This window comes from Scomber scombrus, chromosome 8, assembly GCF_963691925.1.
Source record: "Scomber scombrus chromosome 8, fScoSco1.1, whole genome shotgun sequence".
Classification (NCBI taxonomy): domain Eukaryota; kingdom Metazoa; phylum Chordata; class Actinopteri; order Scombriformes; family Scombridae; genus Scomber; species Scomber scombrus.
This window is the reverse complement of record NC_084977.1, coordinates 29,762,332-29,783,345: the sequence shown is the minus strand read 5'-3', so window position 1 is coordinate 29,783,345 and position 21,014 is coordinate 29,762,332. Positions and strand designations below refer to the sequence as shown.

At 35.9% G+C, this 21,014-nt stretch overlaps 2 protein-coding genes across 2 annotated transcripts in view; one reads left to right on the top strand and one right to left on the bottom strand.

Moving 5' to 3' along the window:
- phactr1 (phosphatase and actin regulator 1) overlaps positions 1-7,696 on the top strand; it is a 16,476-nt gene extending 8,780 nt beyond the window's left edge. The window contains 7 exon segments of the mRNA XM_062424861.1: positions 1,507-1,542; positions 1,545-1,662; positions 3,865-3,920; positions 4,016-4,077; positions 5,237-5,377; positions 6,136-6,244; positions 7,515-7,696. Of these exon segments, the coding sequence (XP_062280845.1) occupies positions 1,507-1,542; positions 1,545-1,662; positions 3,865-3,920; positions 4,016-4,077; positions 5,237-5,377; positions 6,136-6,244; positions 7,515-7,696 (704 nt within the window).
- Positions 7,697-8,606: 910 nt separating this feature from the next.
- tbc1d7 (TBC1 domain family, member 7) lies at positions 8,607-20,492 on the bottom strand. Its single transcript, XM_062423965.1, has 8 exons — positions 20,236-20,492; positions 19,077-19,210; positions 18,748-18,828; positions 17,344-17,534; positions 14,073-14,210; positions 13,505-13,650; positions 10,429-10,558; positions 8,607-9,752 (listed from the first exon to the last, which is right to left on the bottom strand). Exons 2-8 carry the CDS (start codon positions 19,186-19,188, stop codon positions 9,666-9,668), a joined length of 885 nt encoding a protein of 294 aa, XP_062279949.1. The 5' UTR covers positions 19,189-19,210; positions 20,236-20,492; the 3' UTR covers positions 8,607-9,665.
- Positions 20,493-21,014: the final 522 nt, after the last annotated feature.

Sequence of the window (21,014 nt, the reverse complement as noted above, 5' to 3'; positions counted from 1 at the left end):
GTGTAATAAAGTGACAGTAATAAAATAACTGATAATTAAAGCGTAAATGATCATCCAACACCCTAAACTTCCTATCTAAGATTAACCATCTAAAATAAGTGAATACAGCAGCATATGTCCATCACAGTAACATAAAACTACAGACAAGTAAACACATTACAGTCAGTATAGATAAAGAAATAAAAAGAGTAATAAAATACTGTAAATGACACACAGCAACATTATCATTCTTTTTTTTATGTTTCTGTCATCTGATGATTGTTAATCCAACATTCACTCTCATTTTAGCTCAGGTTTGGTCTCCACTTTTGTTTATATGCTGTAACTTTGACATTAATGAAGAGAGCGATAACACTGAGTCAAACAGTAAAAATGATGTAAACAATGAGCTATGAAGACGCTAAAATCTCTCCTGAGCTGCAGAGTCATTGATATTTATTTGTGTTACATCACTTTTGACATCGTAACTCTTTCTAAGTGAATCTTTTTAACCCATTACCCAACAAATATTTTATTAATGACGGCCATGAACCCATGAATAAACACAGTAACGTTGCTCCTGGTGATGTCACATAATTTTTTGCCTCCTAGAAATTATTATAATTATAAAAAAAACCTTCATTGATGAAAAAATCATAATATACAAAGAGTAAAAATTGAGCTTATTGCAGTTTTCAGTGTGCTGTCAACAGTTGTATAGACGTCTCTCTTATAACGGGGTCTTTGGGGAAATTGCCTTTTAGCCGCGGGGGGATTTTTTTTCTCTGTAGGAAAAATTGGCAACAAGTCTGAGAAGCAACAACGTATCCAGCTCTTAATACATCCATGTTTCACTCACAACAATAATAATAACACTTCCTCTTCCTTGATGTTTATTTTCCATCATGTGTTACATTAATGTTTTACCTCCATCTCCTGTATGAAAGATAAAATAAGATTATTCCTTTTATTAGTCCCACAAAGCAGCGTTACAGCAGCAAAGTGGATAGACTTTAATAGAAAGAGCATCAATAAAAAGAACAAATGACTATAAATAATAAGTAAGTACACAAGCAATAAAAACAATAGTAGTAAAAACATGTAGGATACTGATATAGCAAAGATTTTATAGTGAGAAAAACTAATAAATATCATTATTATTCACAATAAACACTCAGTTATTTGCCCTACTGAATAAAACCAGTGTGAAAATATTATAAGCAAACATATGATGACACATGAATGCATATTAACACCTGGAACCTACTAATATTACACATAAACACACAAAAAATGATTAGTGGAGCTTATTTATAATCAGCAAAGTCACAAAATTAAATCAGATTGTATTATATTAACTTACATTTTGTTATTTATGAATCATAGAATAGTGAGTTTACACACAGGAGAGTTTACTCAGGTTCATTCTTCACATTCAGATTATGAATTAAGACTTGAGCTGCACATCTGAGCCGGTGTCTGTAAGAAATACGACTTATTAATCTTCTTTATTGATGTTGGACGCAGGCACACTGGCCATGAAGGTTTTACGGAAAGACTCTCTGGCATCAAACTGAGTAACCGTCCATCCAAGAGAGAGCTGGAGGAGAAGAACATCCTGCCGCTGCAGTCGGACCAGGAGAGACTCGAGTTCCGGCAGCAGACGGCCACCAAACTCACCAGGTGAGTCGCACGCACACATGCACACACACACACACACACACACACACAGAGACGCTGATATATCACACGTGTCACCTCACAACACCCACACAGTACACCTACAAAGTGCTTTAACCCCATGTGAGCTGTCGTAGATGTGACCCGGCTGCTAAAAGGAGCGAATGATGGATGATGAGGTGTAATGGCGGAAGGAGAGAGAGAGAGAGAGAGAGAGAGAGAGATGAGAGAGAGAGAGAGAGAGAGAGAGAGGAGAGAGAGAGAGAGAGAGAGAGAGAGAGAGAGAGAGAGAGAGAGAGAGAGAGAGAGAGAGAGAGAGAGAGAGAGAGAGAGAGAGGAAGAGAGAGAGAGAGAGAGAGGAGAGAGAGAGAAGCAGTGATAGAGCAGAGCAGACCTTGAAAAGGTGAGTGAAAGGAGGAGAAAGAAGAGTCATATACACAGATTTATACTCTTATACTCTCAATATAATAATCTGATGATCAATTATTCCTCCTGTAATAATGAAACAAAATATAAAATACGTTTTTTCATTTTAATTACAAGAAAATAACTTTAAAGTCCTTCAGAAATACAACATAACACAATGTTTTTATATAAATACTGAGCTGCATCTAACGGCTATTTTCACCATCAGCTCATCTGTCAATTACTTTTACAGTTAACTGTTTAAAACTGTTTTAATCTTTTATTGAAATCCATTTAAAAATGTTTTGGTACCAGACACACATCGTCCACATCGGCCTCTACAACTCAACAACACAACAGTATGATCTTTAGTGTAGAAACAGCATCTTACTCCAGTTTTAGCTTCACTTCATTGGCTAGCAGCACCTCTTAAAATAGATTTTAAGCTTCTTTTACTTGTTTTTAAAGCTCTAAATGTTTTTTTTCGGGACTGTCCTACATCACAGACTCTCTATGATGTTGTGTGATCATTTACCACTGGGTTTTAAAATACACACAATTATGCACAGAAGAAAACAGGAAGTGCAGCTTTCTTTAATTATGCTCCAAAATTAAAGAACTTAAAGCCATAAGAGATATGAGCTGAACATACTACAACACCTGAAAATGGATTTTATTTAATCTGGCTTTTAATTAGTGTCATTTTAACTTGTTTTTACTAAAAGTCTCATTTTATTATTTTATTTGTTTATTTGCTGTTTTATTGAATATTGAATTTTTTATTTTTCTCTGTAAAGCATTTTGAGCTACATCCCTTGTGTGAAAAGTGCTCTGCAAATGAAGTTTATAATTATTATTAAATGTCAAAATAGTGAAAAGATAAATCAAATATTATTATTATTATATAAATAATCATGTATTTTTATTGAAGCATCTTTAAAATCCTGAAATAAAGCACGTCATAATGTTCCTTAATGTTCCAATAAAACAAACATAAACCAGATAAACCATGAAGAACATTATAAAGAGTGACACAGAGGAGGGAAATCAAAGCCCAACGTTGACGCCTGTAAATCAGAAAAAAACGTTCTCTTTACAATATAAAACAGAAAAAAGCTTCAAATCCTGATGTTTGCAGATGTTTTGACATTTGTCTCTAATATCTGGGTAATAGCACATTCATGTCATGTCTATCAACTAAGATGATCTACTTCCTGTTTTTTGATAACTTTCTGAATATCATGTCGTAATACATGAAGTAAATTGCATTATATCTTATTTTTTTAATAGTCTTGCTGTCAGTTAACTGATATTAAACACAGGAAGTGCTCGGCTGCAGGGAAAATTTGGAAAAGGGCTGATTAGAAAACCACTGACTTCTTTTTTTTTTTTCCTTTGATAAGTGTTCCTGGTATAAATGCAATAAAACACTGGACTCAACTAGACGGTGCAGCAGGTGTAGAACAATAATGGCCTCTGCCTCCACTTCATCCATTATTTGTGTATTATTGCTTTAGTAATGATCATATTGATTTGTATCCCACCTCTCAGCCTGCTGAAGATAAACACAGAAAACATGGAGTCACAGTCACTCTAATGATCCTCTCAATGAATACAAGCTGCAGCTACTGGCAGATCCACAAAATACCACCTTTAATAAAATACACTAGAGTAACATCTCTGCCTCGTTAAGTGCATTTCTGATTATCTGGAAGCACAAACACACACACACACACACAGATGTAAAAAAATCATATAAAAATAGTTTTCCTGAAATAGATTTCTTTGATTTTTTTCCAGGCGGTTGAGTCAACGGCCGACAGCAGAAGAACTGGAGCAGAGGAACATCCTCAAACGTAAGTCAGAGTTAAAAGAAGAGAAGAGAGGAAGTGACAAAAAAAAACATGAAGTATTGATCATTTTTTCTTTTGTTCCTTTTTTTTTTTTAAAGCTCGAAACGATCTGGAGGAGCAGGAGGAGAAGAGAGAGATCAAGAGACATTTGTCCAAAAAGGTAAAGACACAAGAGGAAGGAGATTGGGACGGAGAGTCTTTGATCAGCTGGACACTCTGTACATGTTCATAAAAAAAACCCCAGGGCTGGAAATATGAAGGCGGTTGCCGTGGTGACGTGCACTGCCACCCTTCAAACTGCAGCCCTTTTGAAACGATGATAATATTATCTGTTGCATCATCCTCTCGTACTGTTGTGTGTGTGTGTGTGTGTGTGTGTGTGTGTGTGTGTGTGTGTGTGTGTGTGTGTGTGTGTGTGTGTGTGTGTGTGTGTGTGTGTGTGTGTGTGTGTGTGTGTGTGTGTGTGTGTGTGTGTGTGTGTGTGTGTGTGTGTGTGTGGTCGATGGGAGAGAGTAGCAGCCACAATATTAATGATATTTGATTATATTTATTGATTTATGACCCAATTTAAGTTTATGGCCAATACTCCACTGCTGAACAACAACCGCTCACGTCATGTAGGTAGTGTTTTTTTTTTTCCTTTTTATATGATTACATGTTTATTTTTAAACCTTACAACTTAAAAAGTGGGAAAAGAGAGAGTTTTTGTGCAGTGATGAAGCAATAATTTGGTTGATTTATCTACAATTAGCAGCAAGTTTGATAATTAATTGATCATATAAAGACATTAATGAAGCAAAAATGCCAAAAATTCTCTAGTTTGAGCTTCTTAAATATGAGGATATGCTATTTTTCAATGTTTTCTATTGCTTCCAGCGACAAAAAAAGCCATCTAAAGAGCTGCAATGTGTATTTTTAACAATTAAATTAATCAAGTACAGAATATATTATCTATGAATAGTGATAATGATTTTGATTTGCTGTTGTTTCGCTGTTATTTTTCAGGATATCTCCGAAAACAGGCATGAATAATCTGAACACAGAATATTGCTTTTTGATTATTTTTACCTCTTAGTCATTAATTACAGCAGTAAAATGCGTCCTGTTATTGTCCATCAGTGCATATTTTGATTATGGAACATTTCCTGTTATTAAAATACTAAATATAGATGCTTATGCAGCATCAGCAGAGATCTGTCCTCTGAGAGCTTTTTAGCATTTTATACATAGATTTTTATAATGAACATTTCATTAAATTGTTGCATGTTAGTGTTAGTTTTACATCCTTCCTCTCTTCTTCCTCCTCTTCCTCCCTGCAGCTCAGCCAGAGGCCCACAGTGGAGGAGCTGCGAGAGGCTAAAATCCTGATCCGCTTCAGTGACTACGTGGAAGTGGCCGAGGCTCAGGACTACGACAGGAGGGCCGACAAACCCTGGACCCGACTCACAGCTGCTGATAAGGTTACTGCACTATAACACCAAACACACAGATATACTCCACTTAATTCTGTATTTCACACAGAATATACAGTTTATTTTTAGTATTCATAATAATAATAACTGTATTTATATAGCATCTGTTGACTGACATTGACAAGATGAAGGAGATGATGAAAATATAATATAAAATGAGATAAAGTGAAATAAAAGATAAAGTTAATGATTCTACAAGCCTTATTATACTTTATATTATTATACTTTTAACCCTTTCATACTGTTCAGTCTAATTTTGACCCAATTTTTACATTTGAGAGCTGTAAAAACACTATATACACATTTCTTTTAGCCAGACTCTTTATAATGTGACACACAGTACACAAATATGCAAATAAAAAGCATCTTTTTTATACATTTTTATATATGCAAATGTACAAATTTGACTTGTTTTTATTAGAAAAAAATCAAAAATCAGCATTCAAATGTCTTCAAATGTTCTCCTGAACCATAAATTGTGATTTAGAATGATTAATCAAACATTTATTAATGACTGATGTGAAATTTTTGAATGTGAATTGGTGTGGAAACTAATTATGCGTCAGAATATGACTTGAATATACTTTGTACTTTGGACTCTGAGTGATTTTATTTCTTGTTGCTTGTTTTGCTTTTAATTTTCTTTCTTCCTTTTGCTCTGTGAAGCATTTTGTAACAACTGAACTGAACTTATTATGAATTATTATTATCATATTAATATATGTGTGTATTTGTGTGTTGTTCAGGCTGCCATCAGAAAGGAGTTGAACGAGTTTAAAAGCACAGAGATGGAGGTGCATGAGTCGAGCCGTCATCTGACCAGGTATGAAGAAAAAACACTCACACTGACTTATAGTATTACAATTTTGCAATTAATCACACAACAGCCTACTTAAATGTTGGTATTATGAAAATGGAGCTACAGATTATTTACTTTTAGATCCTTAATGCTGGCAAAAACATGTAAAGTCTATGCTGAGGGTAGCGATAGAGGAATAATGATGTTGGTAAATCAGATGTTAATACTACTGTTCAGACTCTAATTATGAGCAATTAAGTGTAAAAAACCACAAGAAACTGCATCTAAATAAACACATTAAATCTACTTTACTGGACTCAACTAATTATAAAAAAAAAGATGTTAGTATTGATCTCACAGTTTCAGGCTGATTGGAAGTCGCTCATTAGTTTTAAAGATTTCCTGTCGTGAAGTAAAGACTTTTTGTTATTAAGATTCATCCTTTGAGTTCATGAAGCTTTGCCACCTAATTTTAAGACAGTCCATCCCATCTTACTGCTAATTTTATCATGATTTTAACTATTTATTATATCCCTTAAGGGCATGCTGATTTTTTATAGTACACTACACTGCTCACTTTATCTCTTTACTTGATTTACTTATTGACTATAGATGTTGTTTATTTGTTACATATATATTAATATATACAGTACTGTGCAAAGTCTTAGGCCACCATTAGATTTGTTGTTTTAACAATGCTATAATGACCATCTATAGAATTATTTCTCAGTCTCTTTATTAGAATACAACAAAGAAAATACAGGAAATGTGTATGCTGTATTAAAAAAACTACTTTTATAGGCTAAAGTGGCGTAAAGTATTTAGTGTGACTTCCCCTTAAACTTGAGTAATAGCAGGAATGTGAGGATGGAAAGGAACCTTAATTAATTATACTATTTAACCATTAATGTTAAATTTTGTGCACATATTTCCTGTATTTTCTGTTTGTATGTTGGTGGCCTAAGACTTTTGCACAGTGCTGTATTTATTTTCTTCTTTTCCTACGATCACCAGGACCTGAGTACTGTATTTCATTATCTAAATCACATTAAAACTACTTTACTGGAGTCAAATAAGTAAAAAAAGATGATAGTATTGACCTCAAAGTTCAGGCTGATTGGAAGTCGCTCATTAGTTTAAGGATTTCCTGTCATGAAGTTAAAATTTTCATTATTAAGATTCATCCTTTAAGTCCATGAATGTCTACTCCAAATTTCAAGACAATCCATCACATATAATAAGATATTAACTCTATTAAAAGCCACCGACTGATGACTAAAGAGCCTTTCCGGTAACATTTTCTCTCTTTTTTATTTTCCCCTGCAGGTTTCATCGGCCATAAAACCGCTCAGTTGGACCTCGGCCATGTTTTTATATTTCCCACACACAAGCCTCAAGTGTTACAGACTGCTCTCCGCTCCCTTCTTTCGGCGTCGGTGTCACGTTACACTCTCGACACGATCTCCGGGGCTCGTTTCCCGTCGCCAGGAAACGGGAGCAACTTCTAAAAAAGTACAGATGGATGAAACTCTGGACAGGCGTCTCCTTCCTTCCTTCTTCATCGGTGGAGATTTTTCAGACTTCTTGATATTCAAAAAGCTTTTATTTTGTCATTTTTTTTTAAATGAAGAAGAGGTGGCAATATGTTTACTTTGCAGCACTTTTCTTGTTTTTTGTTTTTTTTTAATTTTGAGAATCTGTGCCAACTCTGATGATGCAGGATTTAAGGACGGGAACTGTCGGAGAGGGAAGACTGGACTTGAATACCGGGATTGTTTTTCTTGCCTTTTCACCGTGTTCTCTCTCACTCTCGCTTTTTTTTTTTAACACCACTGGACTTAAAATCTCTTAAAATCTTACCTGTTTGTGCTCATGTTGGCACAGTTTTACTCCACAGATCACATCTCATGTTACCAGAGGAATGGAAATATGTACGACAGCTTGTGTTGTTGTTGTTGTTGTAGGCAGCTGAATATGAAGCCAAAATGTCCTAAAAATCCTGTTTTTAAAAGTCCCAAAAAAAAAATCAAGATCTTCTATAACAGTGACTGAATTAGACCGTGTGAGGGATTTGTGACAGAGTATTAAAAGCAGAGCCTACATTAAATCTATTTAGAGCGTTTTGGAGGCCTTGAGCTTCAGGAGGAGGCTGCAGTCGCCTTTTAATACCAAATATTACTAAAAACTCACCATATAAGTGAAGAATTTGGACTCATTTCTACATAATTTGTCACTGCGTAAACATTTTATTCACTGCTTCCAGAGAAGATCATGTCTCTCTTCTCCCTCTCTTGCTCCTCCTCTGTAAATTCAAACACTTATCTCAAAAACAAAACAAAAACATCGAATCAACTGAGCAATAATTTCAGATTTTCTCCTGTTTTATTTTTTTTGTCCATCTGTTGTTTTTATTTTTTTTTTATGGGCTGCATTCAACGTTTCCAGACTTCAGATTCCTCCCTCCACCTCCTCCCTTCCCCTAAGTTTTTTGAACCAAAGCAACTCGACTCGACGCGGAAGTCGGAGGATCTTGAATGCATCCCAGAGCGCCTGCTGTGTCAGAGTTCATGAACCCACTGTGTCGCTGTGCCTACAGTATCGTTTACAGGGATTTAACAAGTTGCCAAATTAACTTTATTGTTTCATTTGATACAGTTTATTATTATCTGTAGGTACAGTCAAATGGTGCCGAACTCTCTGATGAATTATAAGAAAGTAGGTTTTTTTTGTTATTAAATATACATATATATATATTTCATTGTTTTATTTTCTAAGATGAACCTTCGGTGGTTCAACATCTGGATCCCTGCCATCCTACTTTTAGTTTTTATATTGTTTACAGTCCATATTTGGTTTAGTAGTTTTCATTTTTGGCCATATTAATGGGAGGACTGGTTGCTCTGTTGAGTGTTACGATGGTGTGTGTGTGTGTGTGTGTGTCTGAGCGAGTGTGTGTGCTTGTATGTTAAAAAGTGTTTTTGAGAGGAAACTATTCTCAGAATTATAAAGACTTGTACATAACAAAGAAAGTAAGAAGCGACTTTTCAAATGTTTTTCTTTTTGTAAAAGCAGAAAAACTGCATGTGGGTATTAATTTATTGTGAGTCTTCTATGATGTATGCAGTTTCTTAAAGAAAGAAACAATAACGTGTTTACGTCTGCTTGTCTCTTATTTTTCTTCATATTCACATTTTCATTCTAACAGGCTTCACTGATGGCTGCTCGCTCCAGTGGCTGCTTTCAGTGTTCAGCTCAAGTCTTTTTTTTTTCACCTCCTCCACAGTTCATCAGATTCTTTGGTGAAAGCTGGAGTTCAGTTTAAGCCCCGCGGACGCTGAGCAGGTGCAGTCTGAAAGTCTCAGCGTGGAGAGAGAGAAAGGTTTTTAGGTCCTGGTGCATCCTGGGAAAGATGCAGCTCACATCTGGGCTCAGGTTTCCTCGGTGACTGCAGCTCCGAGGTGGGGGGGGGGGTGGGGGTTACACGGCGTGAACCAAGGTGCCGCAGTATTTGTGCCACAAGTCGATGGCTTTAGTCACGATGGCGTCTGTGTTCTCCTGAGGTATCTGGAGGAGGAAACGGAAAAGGTTTCTACTGTGAGAAAGATGAAAACTACACATTTCTGTTTAGTGGATAAAAACACTCAAAGTTACTTTTTAGATAATCAATTAATTGCTTTGAGTCATTTTCTGGTTCTAGCTTCTTATATATGAATATTTTTCTGGTTTCTTCACACATCTATGAGAGTAAACTGAATATCTTTGGGGTGTGGACTGTGGATTTATCTTGCATTGTGGGCTTAATTGACATTATTCATAATCCTTTTTTTTCTTTAATTGAGACAATCAACGGATTACTTGATAATGGATAAATGGTCATTAGTCACATCACACAGAGACCTCTGTTAAATGGATAAAGACATAACAGTTAAGATAATCCTTTTTCAAGTCCCACGATGGGGAAAATGTACAGAGTTACAGCAGCAAGTGGAGAGTAAGAAATAGGAAGAGCATTAAAAAATATAGTAAAATAAATAGTAACATGTACAGGAGTAATATTGTAACCATCAATCGAGATTTGTTTAGTACAGCTTCTTCAATATGAATATTTTCTGGTGTCTTAAGTCATCTATGAGAGTAAACTTAATATCTTCGGGGCTTTATTGAAGTCTTAATTTTCCTTCTTATTTTTTCTTTAATTGAGACAATCAACAGATGAATCGTTAGTCGTAGCTTTACTCACGTTACGCAGAAACTTGATGACGCCTTCAGACCGGTTGTTGCTCATCAGGATGATCTTATAGCTCAGCAGGATCTCCAAGGCAACAAACACCAGGATCTTACAGGAGCCGCTGATCACTTTGTCCCACACTCTAAAAAAAACATGAGAAGAGTTCAGTTCATATAAACACTGTGAGGAATTTAAGGTTAATACATAAAAAACGTCTGTTATCTGAATATAAAAGCAAAAAGATGTGTAAAGTTGTCTATAAACATAAAGGTTGGAGGTGATTCACTTTTCCAGAGACTAACTATACTTTTTTTCCCAGCAAAATATGATATAATTATTAAAAGTCTGCATTTTTTAATATAAAAACCAGGAATGTCGTTCAGTAAATAAAAACAGGGATTTAAATCAAACTAAAAAAAAACAACATTTTAACCTAGAAACTGTGAATTCAGACATACAGATAACAGGAAGCAGGCTTATTTTCTGTCTAAAATACACTTTAAACTTTCATTAACTGATTTGTTGGCCACTTGGCGGCAGCGGAAACAAGTTATAAATACAACATTAACATAATTCACAGTTAAAGAGCAGCATTATCATTCATTTAGAGTCGTGTTTCTGTCCACCTGCTAAATGTAAAGTCCTATATTCACTCTCTGTTAGCTCTGTTTTTGCTCTCTAAAACAACTCCAGAGGGAAATATCTGGAGCTCTTTAAGCTGCTAAATGCTCCACTACGTTCACCAGCTAGTCTACAGCTAACTGTGTCTGTTTGCTGGTAGCGTAAAGTGGCTTTTTTCAGCTTTTTCTCTCTAAAAACGACACTATAAGAGCGATGAGAGTGAACCAGAACAGTAAAAGTTGCAGCCAGACAGCTAAACAATGAGCTGAGACTCTCTATAAAGCTCCGTAAAAGCCGAGAGAGGAGCTGCAGAGTCTCTGATACGCACCGTCAGCTCATCGATGTGGATTATAACCACTTTAATATGATCTAATCTTAATGGGATCGGCCTGATCTGACAGATGTGTGACGATCGTTTAATCCAATCGTGTCTCCGTGTGAAACAGGAAACCTCAAATGTCCCCGACAGAGAAGCAGGTATGACTTTTTAATCATCTTTTTTTTTTTACCTAGTTTTAACATCTCAAACAACATCATGTCAGTAAGTATTAACCTTTGCATGTAACCTGTACTCCAACATGTCTATCAGCCACATTAGTTAGATAATAAAAGGCACCAAAATCACCAAATCTGACACTGTGATGAAATAGCAAAGACAAAAATCTAATATAGTCTGATCCTGGCATCATTTAGTGACTAAAACTAGACATAAATTCAGTTAGAAAAGCTTTATAATAACCTAAATATTCAAATAATTCTGCTACAAATGTGTTTTTCTGGGTATCTGCACATTTTAAATGACTTTTAAGATCTTTTTAATACCTATTTTACTATTGTAGTGGATTGAAATGAAGCTGATTTTGAAGTAATTTATACAGTCATGGCCAAAAACATTTGCACCCCTGCACTTGACGCTGCGGTAAGAGACCACTGCTGATACAAAGGCATAAAAAAGCCAGACTGGAGTTTTTGCTAAAACATGCGTGACGAAGCCTAAATCCTTCTGGGAGAAAGTAGTGTGGACAGACGAGACCAAAATAGAGCTTTTTGGTCAGATGCATCATGGTAGTGTTTACAGAAGATGAAATGAGGCAGAACACGGCCCCTTTGCTCAAACATGGTCGAGGTTCACACATGTTTTGGGGTTTACTTTGCTGCTTCTGGCACTGTATACTTTGAGTGATTTTGGGCCGCAATGTAGCACCCAGTGTCAGAAAGCAGCATCTCTACCAGAGGTCAGAGGTCATGGGTCTTCCAGCAGGACAATGAACCAATAACACACATCAAAAAACCCTCAGAAATGGTTAAAAACAAAGCGCTGGAGAAGAGTTCTGAAATGGCCAACAATGAGTCCAGATGTGACACCCAGAGAACATCTGTGCAGCAGCTGGAAGAAGGCAGCCGTCAAATCTTAAAGACTAGTAGAGAGGTGCAAGAAACTTATAATGGTTACAGGAAGTGATTGATTTCAGTTATTTTTTCCACAGGGTGTGCTACCAAATATTAAGCTGAGGGTGTCAATAAATTTATCCAGTGCATCTTTTGAATTCTGTGTGATATTTTATCAGGTTTGACTTTTTTTATCTGTTTTTTGTGTTGTTCTAATGCAAAATAAAAAAATAAATACACATGTGAATACCAAAACATCTGTAATTGCAATCAATTTTTTTTGGAGGACAAGGTGCAGGGGTGCAAATGTTTTTGGCTATGACTGTATAGGACTGCAACTAATGATTAGTTTCATTATAGTTGTAGTAGTAGCTTTAATTAATAGGTTGATTGGTTGGTTATTCTTCATGTCGTCCTCCCGGGTCAAATTGACCCCATCTCTTTTGACTGTTCCTTCTTTCCTCCCTTCCTTCCTTCCTTCTGTCCTTCCCCCCTCCCTCCTTCTTTCCTTCCCTCTTTCTTTCCCCCCTCCTTCTTTCCTTCCCTCTTTCCTTCCTTTCCTTCCTCCCTCCTTCTCTCTTTCTTTCCTCCCCCCTACCTTCTCTCTCTATTCTGTCCTTCTTTCCTTCCTTCCTCTTTTCCTTTCTCACTCCCTCCCTCCTTCTTTCCTCCCTCCTTTCCTTCCTTCTTCCTCCCTTCCTTCTTTTCTTTCCTCCCTTCCTTCCTTCCTCCCTCCTTTCCTTCTTCCTCCCTCCTTTCCTTCCTCCCTTCCTTCCTCCCTTCCTTCCCTTCTTTCTTCCTCCCTTCCTTCCTCCCTCCTTTCCTTCCTTCTTCCTCCCTCCCAACCTTCCTTCCTTCTTTGACTTGAAGACAACAGGAGGGTTAAGTAAGAAAAAAAAGATAAATAACATAAATTAAACTAATATAATTACGCTCAAATCAAATTTAATGACTTAACTCCTACAATTCCAGCCATTTTTAGACCTTGTATATATAAAAAAGTACATTTAAGACTGTGAAATTTAAGATGATAAGGCTGCTGTGGCTGTAAAGGCTTTTTAAGGACCCTGACTGTTACCTCTGCAGGCTGGATTCAGGCAGACAGCCGGCGAAGCAGCGTCTGAACCACAAGCTGTAGGGCAGCTGCACCAAAGCTCCAGTGTTCTTCAGATGGTTCAGCAGTCGAGGTTCCTCCTGACTCAGATAGTGCTCCAAGCTCTTCGGCTACACGGCGAGACACACAACAACAAAAAAGTTAAATTTACACCAGAATCCTTCAAGGTGTTTGGTATCTTTCTTAAATTGGGAGAGCTGTTTTGCACGTACGTATAAAACTTAAGGACTAGACACAGAATAACTGTTTGTCAGTGTCAGTTTTTACTCTATAAATACTCACAGTGAACAATAAAGGCACTGATACGAGTGTTCGGATCCTTTCTGACATCTAGTTTTGTAGATTTTTTAATGACGCAAGAAGCAAAACATTACATAAGGTTTCCTATCTGTGTTAAATCCAGGTTGATTCTTGTTTTTAATGATGTGTTCAGGAGCTCACAAACATCTGAAGACATATTTTTTGACATCTGTGCTTCCTCAATAAGCACCACACATATATAAAAAACTTTCATGTTAAATGTAGTACTTACAAGATGAGGTATCGAGTCTCCGAACTTTGTGTGGAACTGATTGACGAAACATTTAATCAGCCAGTAGCAGTCGACGGGATCGTCTACAATCTCCTCCATGGCTCGGCTGATGGAGAGGAAGTCCTCGTTCTCTTCATCCTGATGAGAAAAAACACCCAAAATCATCATCATCATCATCACAGCGCGAGAGAAGCAGCGAGGAATCAACCTGAAGTTTATGGTGACAGTGTCGTCTATCACAGCATTAACAGAGCCAATTATCTGTTAGTGATGAGGTTTCATTAATCAATTAAAATACATATTGATTTGAATGTGAGGATCCTGGATTTTTATAAAATAGAGTCATACTGTGTGTTTAACTTTCAGCAGTTTTAACAGACACACAATTATTTTTTTTAGGGGTGTAAATAAATAACAGAAGTCAAATAAGAGCACAGTGGATGGATATTTTATATTATTTATACCTTTATTTTCATTATTGATTAATCCATTGATTATTTTCTCCATTAACTAATTAGTTATTTGATCTATAAAATGCATTATTGATTAATCCATTGATTATTTTCTCCATTAACTAATTAGTTATTTGATCTATAAAATGCCAGAAAATGGTGAAAAATGTTCATTACTGTTTCCCAAAGACCAATAAGCAACCTAAAATGTCATTTTTTTATCCCAATTGACAGTCAACAACCAAAATATATTCATTTTACTGTCATAGAAAATAACAAAAAGGAGAAATATTCACATTTAAAGGGCTGGAACCAGATAATTTTAACATTTATCTCTTAAAAAATGACTCAATTTAGCTAAATATTTGGCAATTAATTTTCTTTCTACTGACTAATTGTTGCAGCTCTCATTTAAAAATGCTGATACTTGCATTTTTTAAAGATGTCCACAATATCTGACTCTAAGCACAACACACATGAGAGATGTATTCAGGGTGATTGAGGCACATATTTACTGCCAACTGTAAGTCTGTGAGGTTTCCCTGTTTAATTACAACCTTAAATATATGTAATTACTTAGTCACTGATGTGGAAGTTAAAACACAAAGGGTCGTTTTTTTGTGGTGATGGTTGTAAGTGACGCTCTAAGGTACATATGTTTGCATAGCGGACTTACCGGATCACTAACGATGTCGGTAAGATTTACAGTCAGGCTCCAGGATTCTGTAACTGTGCTCTCGTAATGAAAAGCTCGACGCTAACCTCAAAAAGCTCCTCACAGTCATTTCACCAGAGCCGCAGTACGACATACAGATGCATCACCAAACCCTGACCCTGCTGTCATGTGACACATTAAGTGTTCACAGATGCGATCACGTCACTATCAGATCTTTATAACTATATTTATATCAGTCATCATCAGGCTCACGCTGTTATTACGTAATCCCATTTCAATCCAGCCACAATATAAACACTTTACATGCATGTGAAGAGATGAAAACCAGGATTTAAGACTTAGAAAAACAGCTGCCAGAGGACATTTATTTGCATATATGGTACGTTAATTACGTCATGTGTAGAGAGCGGAAGGACATTTCAGTAGTTAGTCAACTAAAAGTGCTAAATATTCTCTAGTTTCACTTCCTTAAATGTGCTGATTCTCTGGAAATTGAAAGTTTCATCGAGCCTTTTTGAGAAATGTTAAAAAAAGGCTTGAATAAAAATCAGCTGAAATCTCTCCCACGCTGAGGTTTAGACTGACGGGAACTTCATAAACTAATAAATATTCCAGCAGGAGGTGAGACGATGTGTGGGAGGGGTTTTTTTTTCTTTCGTTTTTATTCATGTTGTAGCTTCCTCCAACACAGCTGTCACACATCTTCATCTTCAATTTGAGATACATTGAGATAATAATCCACTGATTCATTAAGAATGAAAACTATATATAGTTGCAGCTTTACTGACGTGCTCTCATGAACAATATCTACACACACTACAACACACTGGGCCTGATGTACTAAAGGTTTGCATGTATAAAAATGTGCAAACTTGACATCACCTGCAAAAAAATGTGCAAGCTGATCTACTAACGTGGTGCACTGAGGGTCGCATCTTTCAAATGTGCAAAAAGATAGTACACACTGTCCATTCAGTTTCTTTGCCATAATGAATATGCAATATGGGGCTTTTTAACCCTAGTGTGCAAAATTCACAGAGAAGAAAATGCAAATATGTTAATTTGCCACACTCATTGTGATTTACCAAACCTTGAGGTCATTTTGCTGACGGTAACTGCGTCTATAAATAATCAGTTTGAAGGGCAGGTATTAACCAGCTGTTACTATGGAGACGAGGAGATGGAGGCACAATGACGGAATACACAGAGAATGGGTTTTTCCACCGGTGTTAATATTTTTGGAGTAGAGCATTGACTTTATCATAAATACTCCCCCATATTGTGTTTTTTCTGGTAATATTTTTTTTTCGTTATAACTCAATATATTTGTTAACCTCTTCCACTAGAATCTCTAATTCCATGGGATTAATTTCAAGTCTCAGTGCGCTGCGTTAGTTGATCAGCTTGCACAATTTTTTTGCAGGTGATGTCAAGTTTGCACATTTTTACACATGCAAACCTTTAGTACATCAGGCCAACTGTCTGCAACACGGATATTGCATGAAAAAAAAACCCAGCTTTACTACTATGGAAGATTTTTATATACATATATATTTAATGGACTCTTTCTCCTCTGCTTCAGAAACTCTTTGGCCTCTTAAAAGGTCCTCCTCCCTACTCCTACTCCAGTTTTTCTCTTAAGGCAAAGATGCTTTGTGAATAACTTTATATATTTACCAGGATTTAGTCTTAACTCTGAGGGGAAATTCTTAAAAAACATCATAATTCTAATAATTTTCTTAGTATTTTGTATTTAGGAGCATCGTTTTTATATTAAGAAGCTTTACAAATACAACCCTTGTCTCACTGCTTCCTATTTTTTCAGTAACTAGTCAAATTAAATGTATTAAATTAAGAAAAACATAACATTTCAAGTCAATATAGCCTCTTCGTCAGGTACAGAGGAGAAAAGGAAATTATTTTATTTAAATTCTTTGACTTTTCTGTACTAGACAAGACATTTTTGTAATGTAATAAAGAAAAAATAGTGATGGGAGGAGATGATAATGTTGAAAAGAGATTTTAGGACTCAGCTCAGATAGATGTACCTGATTATTAGGCTAGTATCACATTTATAATTAATGCATCAGATCCAGATATTAAATGTCACTGTCTCCTAACTCAACGTTCCCCTTCATCTTACCGGCGGCGAGGTTTCGGAGCATCGTGGGAGCACCTGGCTCTCCAGCTGGAACATGCGCAGGTAGACGTGGGTGGAAGGTGTTGAGGAGTTGATGTATCTCATCACCTCCAGAGCTTCCAGGATGTCTTGGTACTGCTCCTTCCTGTAGCTTCCCACCAGAGTGTGAGAGTCACTGTGTGGCGGCAGGATGCCTGATGGGGGAATCAGGGAGAAACAGAGCTGCTCAGTCTAAACATCAGGCTACTAATATCAATGTGAAGCCGTTACGTTAAACTGAAATAAGTATGAAAGTATAGAAACTGCCAACTATGCTTTTATTAGATCTCATCTACCACAGCAAGACTCCACAAACTATAATGAAATGAATATAACCCCAATTTTAGGGTCTCTAATATTAGTTATTGATTGAGTTTTATGTCTTTTTGTAAAGCACTTAGTTTATATAGCTGTTTTTATTATTATAATCCTGTACTAGACTCTATTTAAACTGTTGGTTAAATGTTGCTCTTACATGTTTTGCATCTCTTAGTAGAATCATGTTGCATTTTTTTTTTACCTGCTGTTGTCATATTTAAAAACTCTTGACAGTGAAAAACTTGAAAGAGCTTTGTTGGATATTACAAAGTAGTTTAATGCAATAAAAATAAGCACCACATTTTTAAAAATATTTTGCACCGATATAGAGCTGCAACAATATGTGGATTAATTGATTAGTTGATTGACAGAAACATTAATTAATTATTTTGATAGTTGATTAATTGTTTTGCCATTTTAAATCCAAAATAGCCAAAAGATGTCTCTTTTTTAGCTTCTCAAATATAATATTTGTATGCTTTTCTTTTTAATGTCTCTTTATTTTCTCTTCTGTGTCTGTTTTTAAATCTCTTCTTAAAACCCATCTCTTCTCCTTGGCCTTTGACACGTAGAAAGATGTTAACTTTATTTATTTGATTTGATTGTTTTTTTATTTTATGGCTATTATTTTTCCTCATATTATGTCTTTTAATTTATTTTATATGTAATTTTATGCCTCATGTGAGCTGTTATGTCTTTTATTTATTCGTCTTTATAGCAGTTTGGTCCACTGTGGTTGTTTTAAAGTGCTTCACAAATAAAGTTGGATTGGATTAAATATTAAATTGAGCATCTTTGGGTTTTAAACTGTCAGTCAGACAAAATAAGAAATCTGAAAGCCTCAACTTTGATTCTGGGAAATTTTGTAATTTTCTGGCTTTTCACAGACCTGCAGTACAAACAGATTCTGTTATTTTAATATAGGGTAAATTTTACCAATACCACCCTGCTCTGCCTGCATGTGTGTGTGTGTGTGTGTGTGTGTGTGTGTGTGTGTGTGTGTGTGTGTGTGTGTGTGTGTGTGTGTGTGTGTGTGTGTGTGCGTCCTACCTAACAAAACCTTCCACACATGGATCCTGTACATGGAGGGAAGGGGGAACCTCTGACTGAAGGTGCTCAGCTTTTCAAGATCTGTCAGATACATAAAAACATTGTTTACAAAATATAAACTGAGTTACTTGGATCCTTACAGACATATAATACAAAAAGCAACACGCACATATAGAAATAGATCATTGTACTTCTCTTAAAATGACACCAGAACCTGTTTTAACCTGATGTCTTCTAGTATATAAAGCCACATTTATACATAAATGCTGGTAAATATAATACATTTAATTAGTACTGCACTTTTAATTCACAGTGAAAGTGTTACCTACCTAGAGGATTATCTTTGAGCAGTATTTCCAGGGATTTCTTCTCCTCCACTCCTCTGAAGCCCACTTTCTCATAATATGCAGAACGGAAATTTCTCTGAGGGTCGTCCGCCATCTTTTCACCTGCTCAGTGTCACCTGAACGACAGCAAAAATATTCAGTACGTAGCTTTAGGTAGCAAAGTACATTTACTTGAGTATTGAACTCACTTTCTGTATTTTACTTTATACTTCCACTCGACTACATTTCAGAGGGGAATATTGCACTTTCTACTCCATTTATTGACACAATGGATCATATAACAAGCTTTTAAAATACAATACATTGTTAAAGATTAAACCAAAAAGCAGTGTGTAGTCTGCGTCACATTTCAGATGTCTATGAGTTGTTAACAGCTCTACCAAATAGTGATTTTTCCCTCAATACTTCTCACATGCTTTCATTTCAAAAAATGTTCAAATGATCCAATATTTCAGCAAAAATCAAAGATTAGAGAAAAAGTCCAAAAACTGAAAACACATTTGTGTATCAGAACTTAGTTTTTTCTTCTTTCCTCTCCCATTAATCATCTCACCACCCCTCACATTTATCTGCTGACCCTTTGGAGGGGCCCCACCCCTAGGTTGGGAACCACTGGACTAAACTAGCTAACTGTATATAAAGTAGTGTAAACTAGCTCCACCTCCAGCAGCTACAACAGTAACATGCTGCTCTAACACTGATGCTTCACTATTAATAATCTAATGATGTCATATATAATAATATATCAGTCAGAGGACCAAACCACTACTTTTACTGTAATACTGCATACTACATCACTATAATACTGCACTACTTTTACTGTAATACTGCATACTACATCACTCATAATACTGCAGTACTTTACTGTAATACTGCATACTACATCACTCATAATACTGCAGTACTTTTACTGTAATACTGCATACTACATCACTCATAATACTGCAGTACTTTTACTGTAATACTGCATACTACATCACTCATAATACTGCAGTACTTTTACTGTAGTACTGCATACTACATCACTCATAATACTTAATTTAGCTTCATGCAGAAAACCTACCAAGCAAATGACAACACATGCATCACAAGCAAGGCTCACAAACATTTACTGAATGATTGCAATAGACTACTTCCTTACCTTAGTGAGTTTTTAAACCTTTCCAGTTTATAATTTAGTGTTAAAGCTTTACTATAGCTGCAAGCGACATGACTGCAGCTAACAGGCTAACATTTAGCTTACATATAGAAACAAACAAGCTCCAAACGATGTTGCTGTAAGGTTAACTTTAACTACAGACTAATACTTGACATGTGTCAGGGTGCCATTACTGCAGTAGTGTTGCCACATTTCCAAAACTTAAGCTGGTATTTTTCTCTGCTAACGATGCATGTCAGCTGTTAGAGAGCTGTTAAAGCGCTTCCGGGTGAGACTGTCAAAATAAAACTCTTGCAGTGGCGCTCACAAGGGTTATTGTAGTTTTGACATTTATATTAGTTTTTCAGGTTGTTTTCTTTATTTTTTATTTCAGTTTAGTTTTTGGTTAGTTTAACAAGTGATTAAGTATTTTTATTTTGAGGAATTGTCTTAGTTTAAGTCACACAGCCTGGACTAAATTCACTTTAAACTCTGATATTGCACTATAATGCTCATATTTATTTATTGTTGTGTTTTTTGTATATCCATCTCTGTGCTGCTACAGGCCTCTATAATTAGGTATTTTTCCCATATTTAATATTTAAAATGAATGACTCATACTTGCACAGTCTTGCTTTATCTTGTGCACTTTATCACACAGCCTCAGACCTTGGTTTGTATTTAGTATACTGTTCTTAGTATCTTTATTCTTAATAAACTTGTGTTTAATTATTTACTCATTTACTTGTTATGTGTGATGTCTCTACGTGTATTAAGCTGCT

Coding starts and splice junctions, on each gene's coding strand:
- tbc1d7 (XM_062423965.1), bottom strand. CDS start 19,188: ATGGCGGACGACCCTCAGAGAAATTTCCGTTCTGCATATTATGAGAAA. Junction 10,559..13,504: donor CCTGAATCCAGCCTGCAGAG/GTAACAGTCAGG, acceptor TGTTTTTTTTAG/AGTGTGGGACAAAGTGATCA. Junction 9,753..10,428: donor TCATCAAGTTTCTGCGTAAC/GTGAGTAAAGCT, acceptor TTCCTCCTCCAG/ATACCTCAGGAGAACACAGA.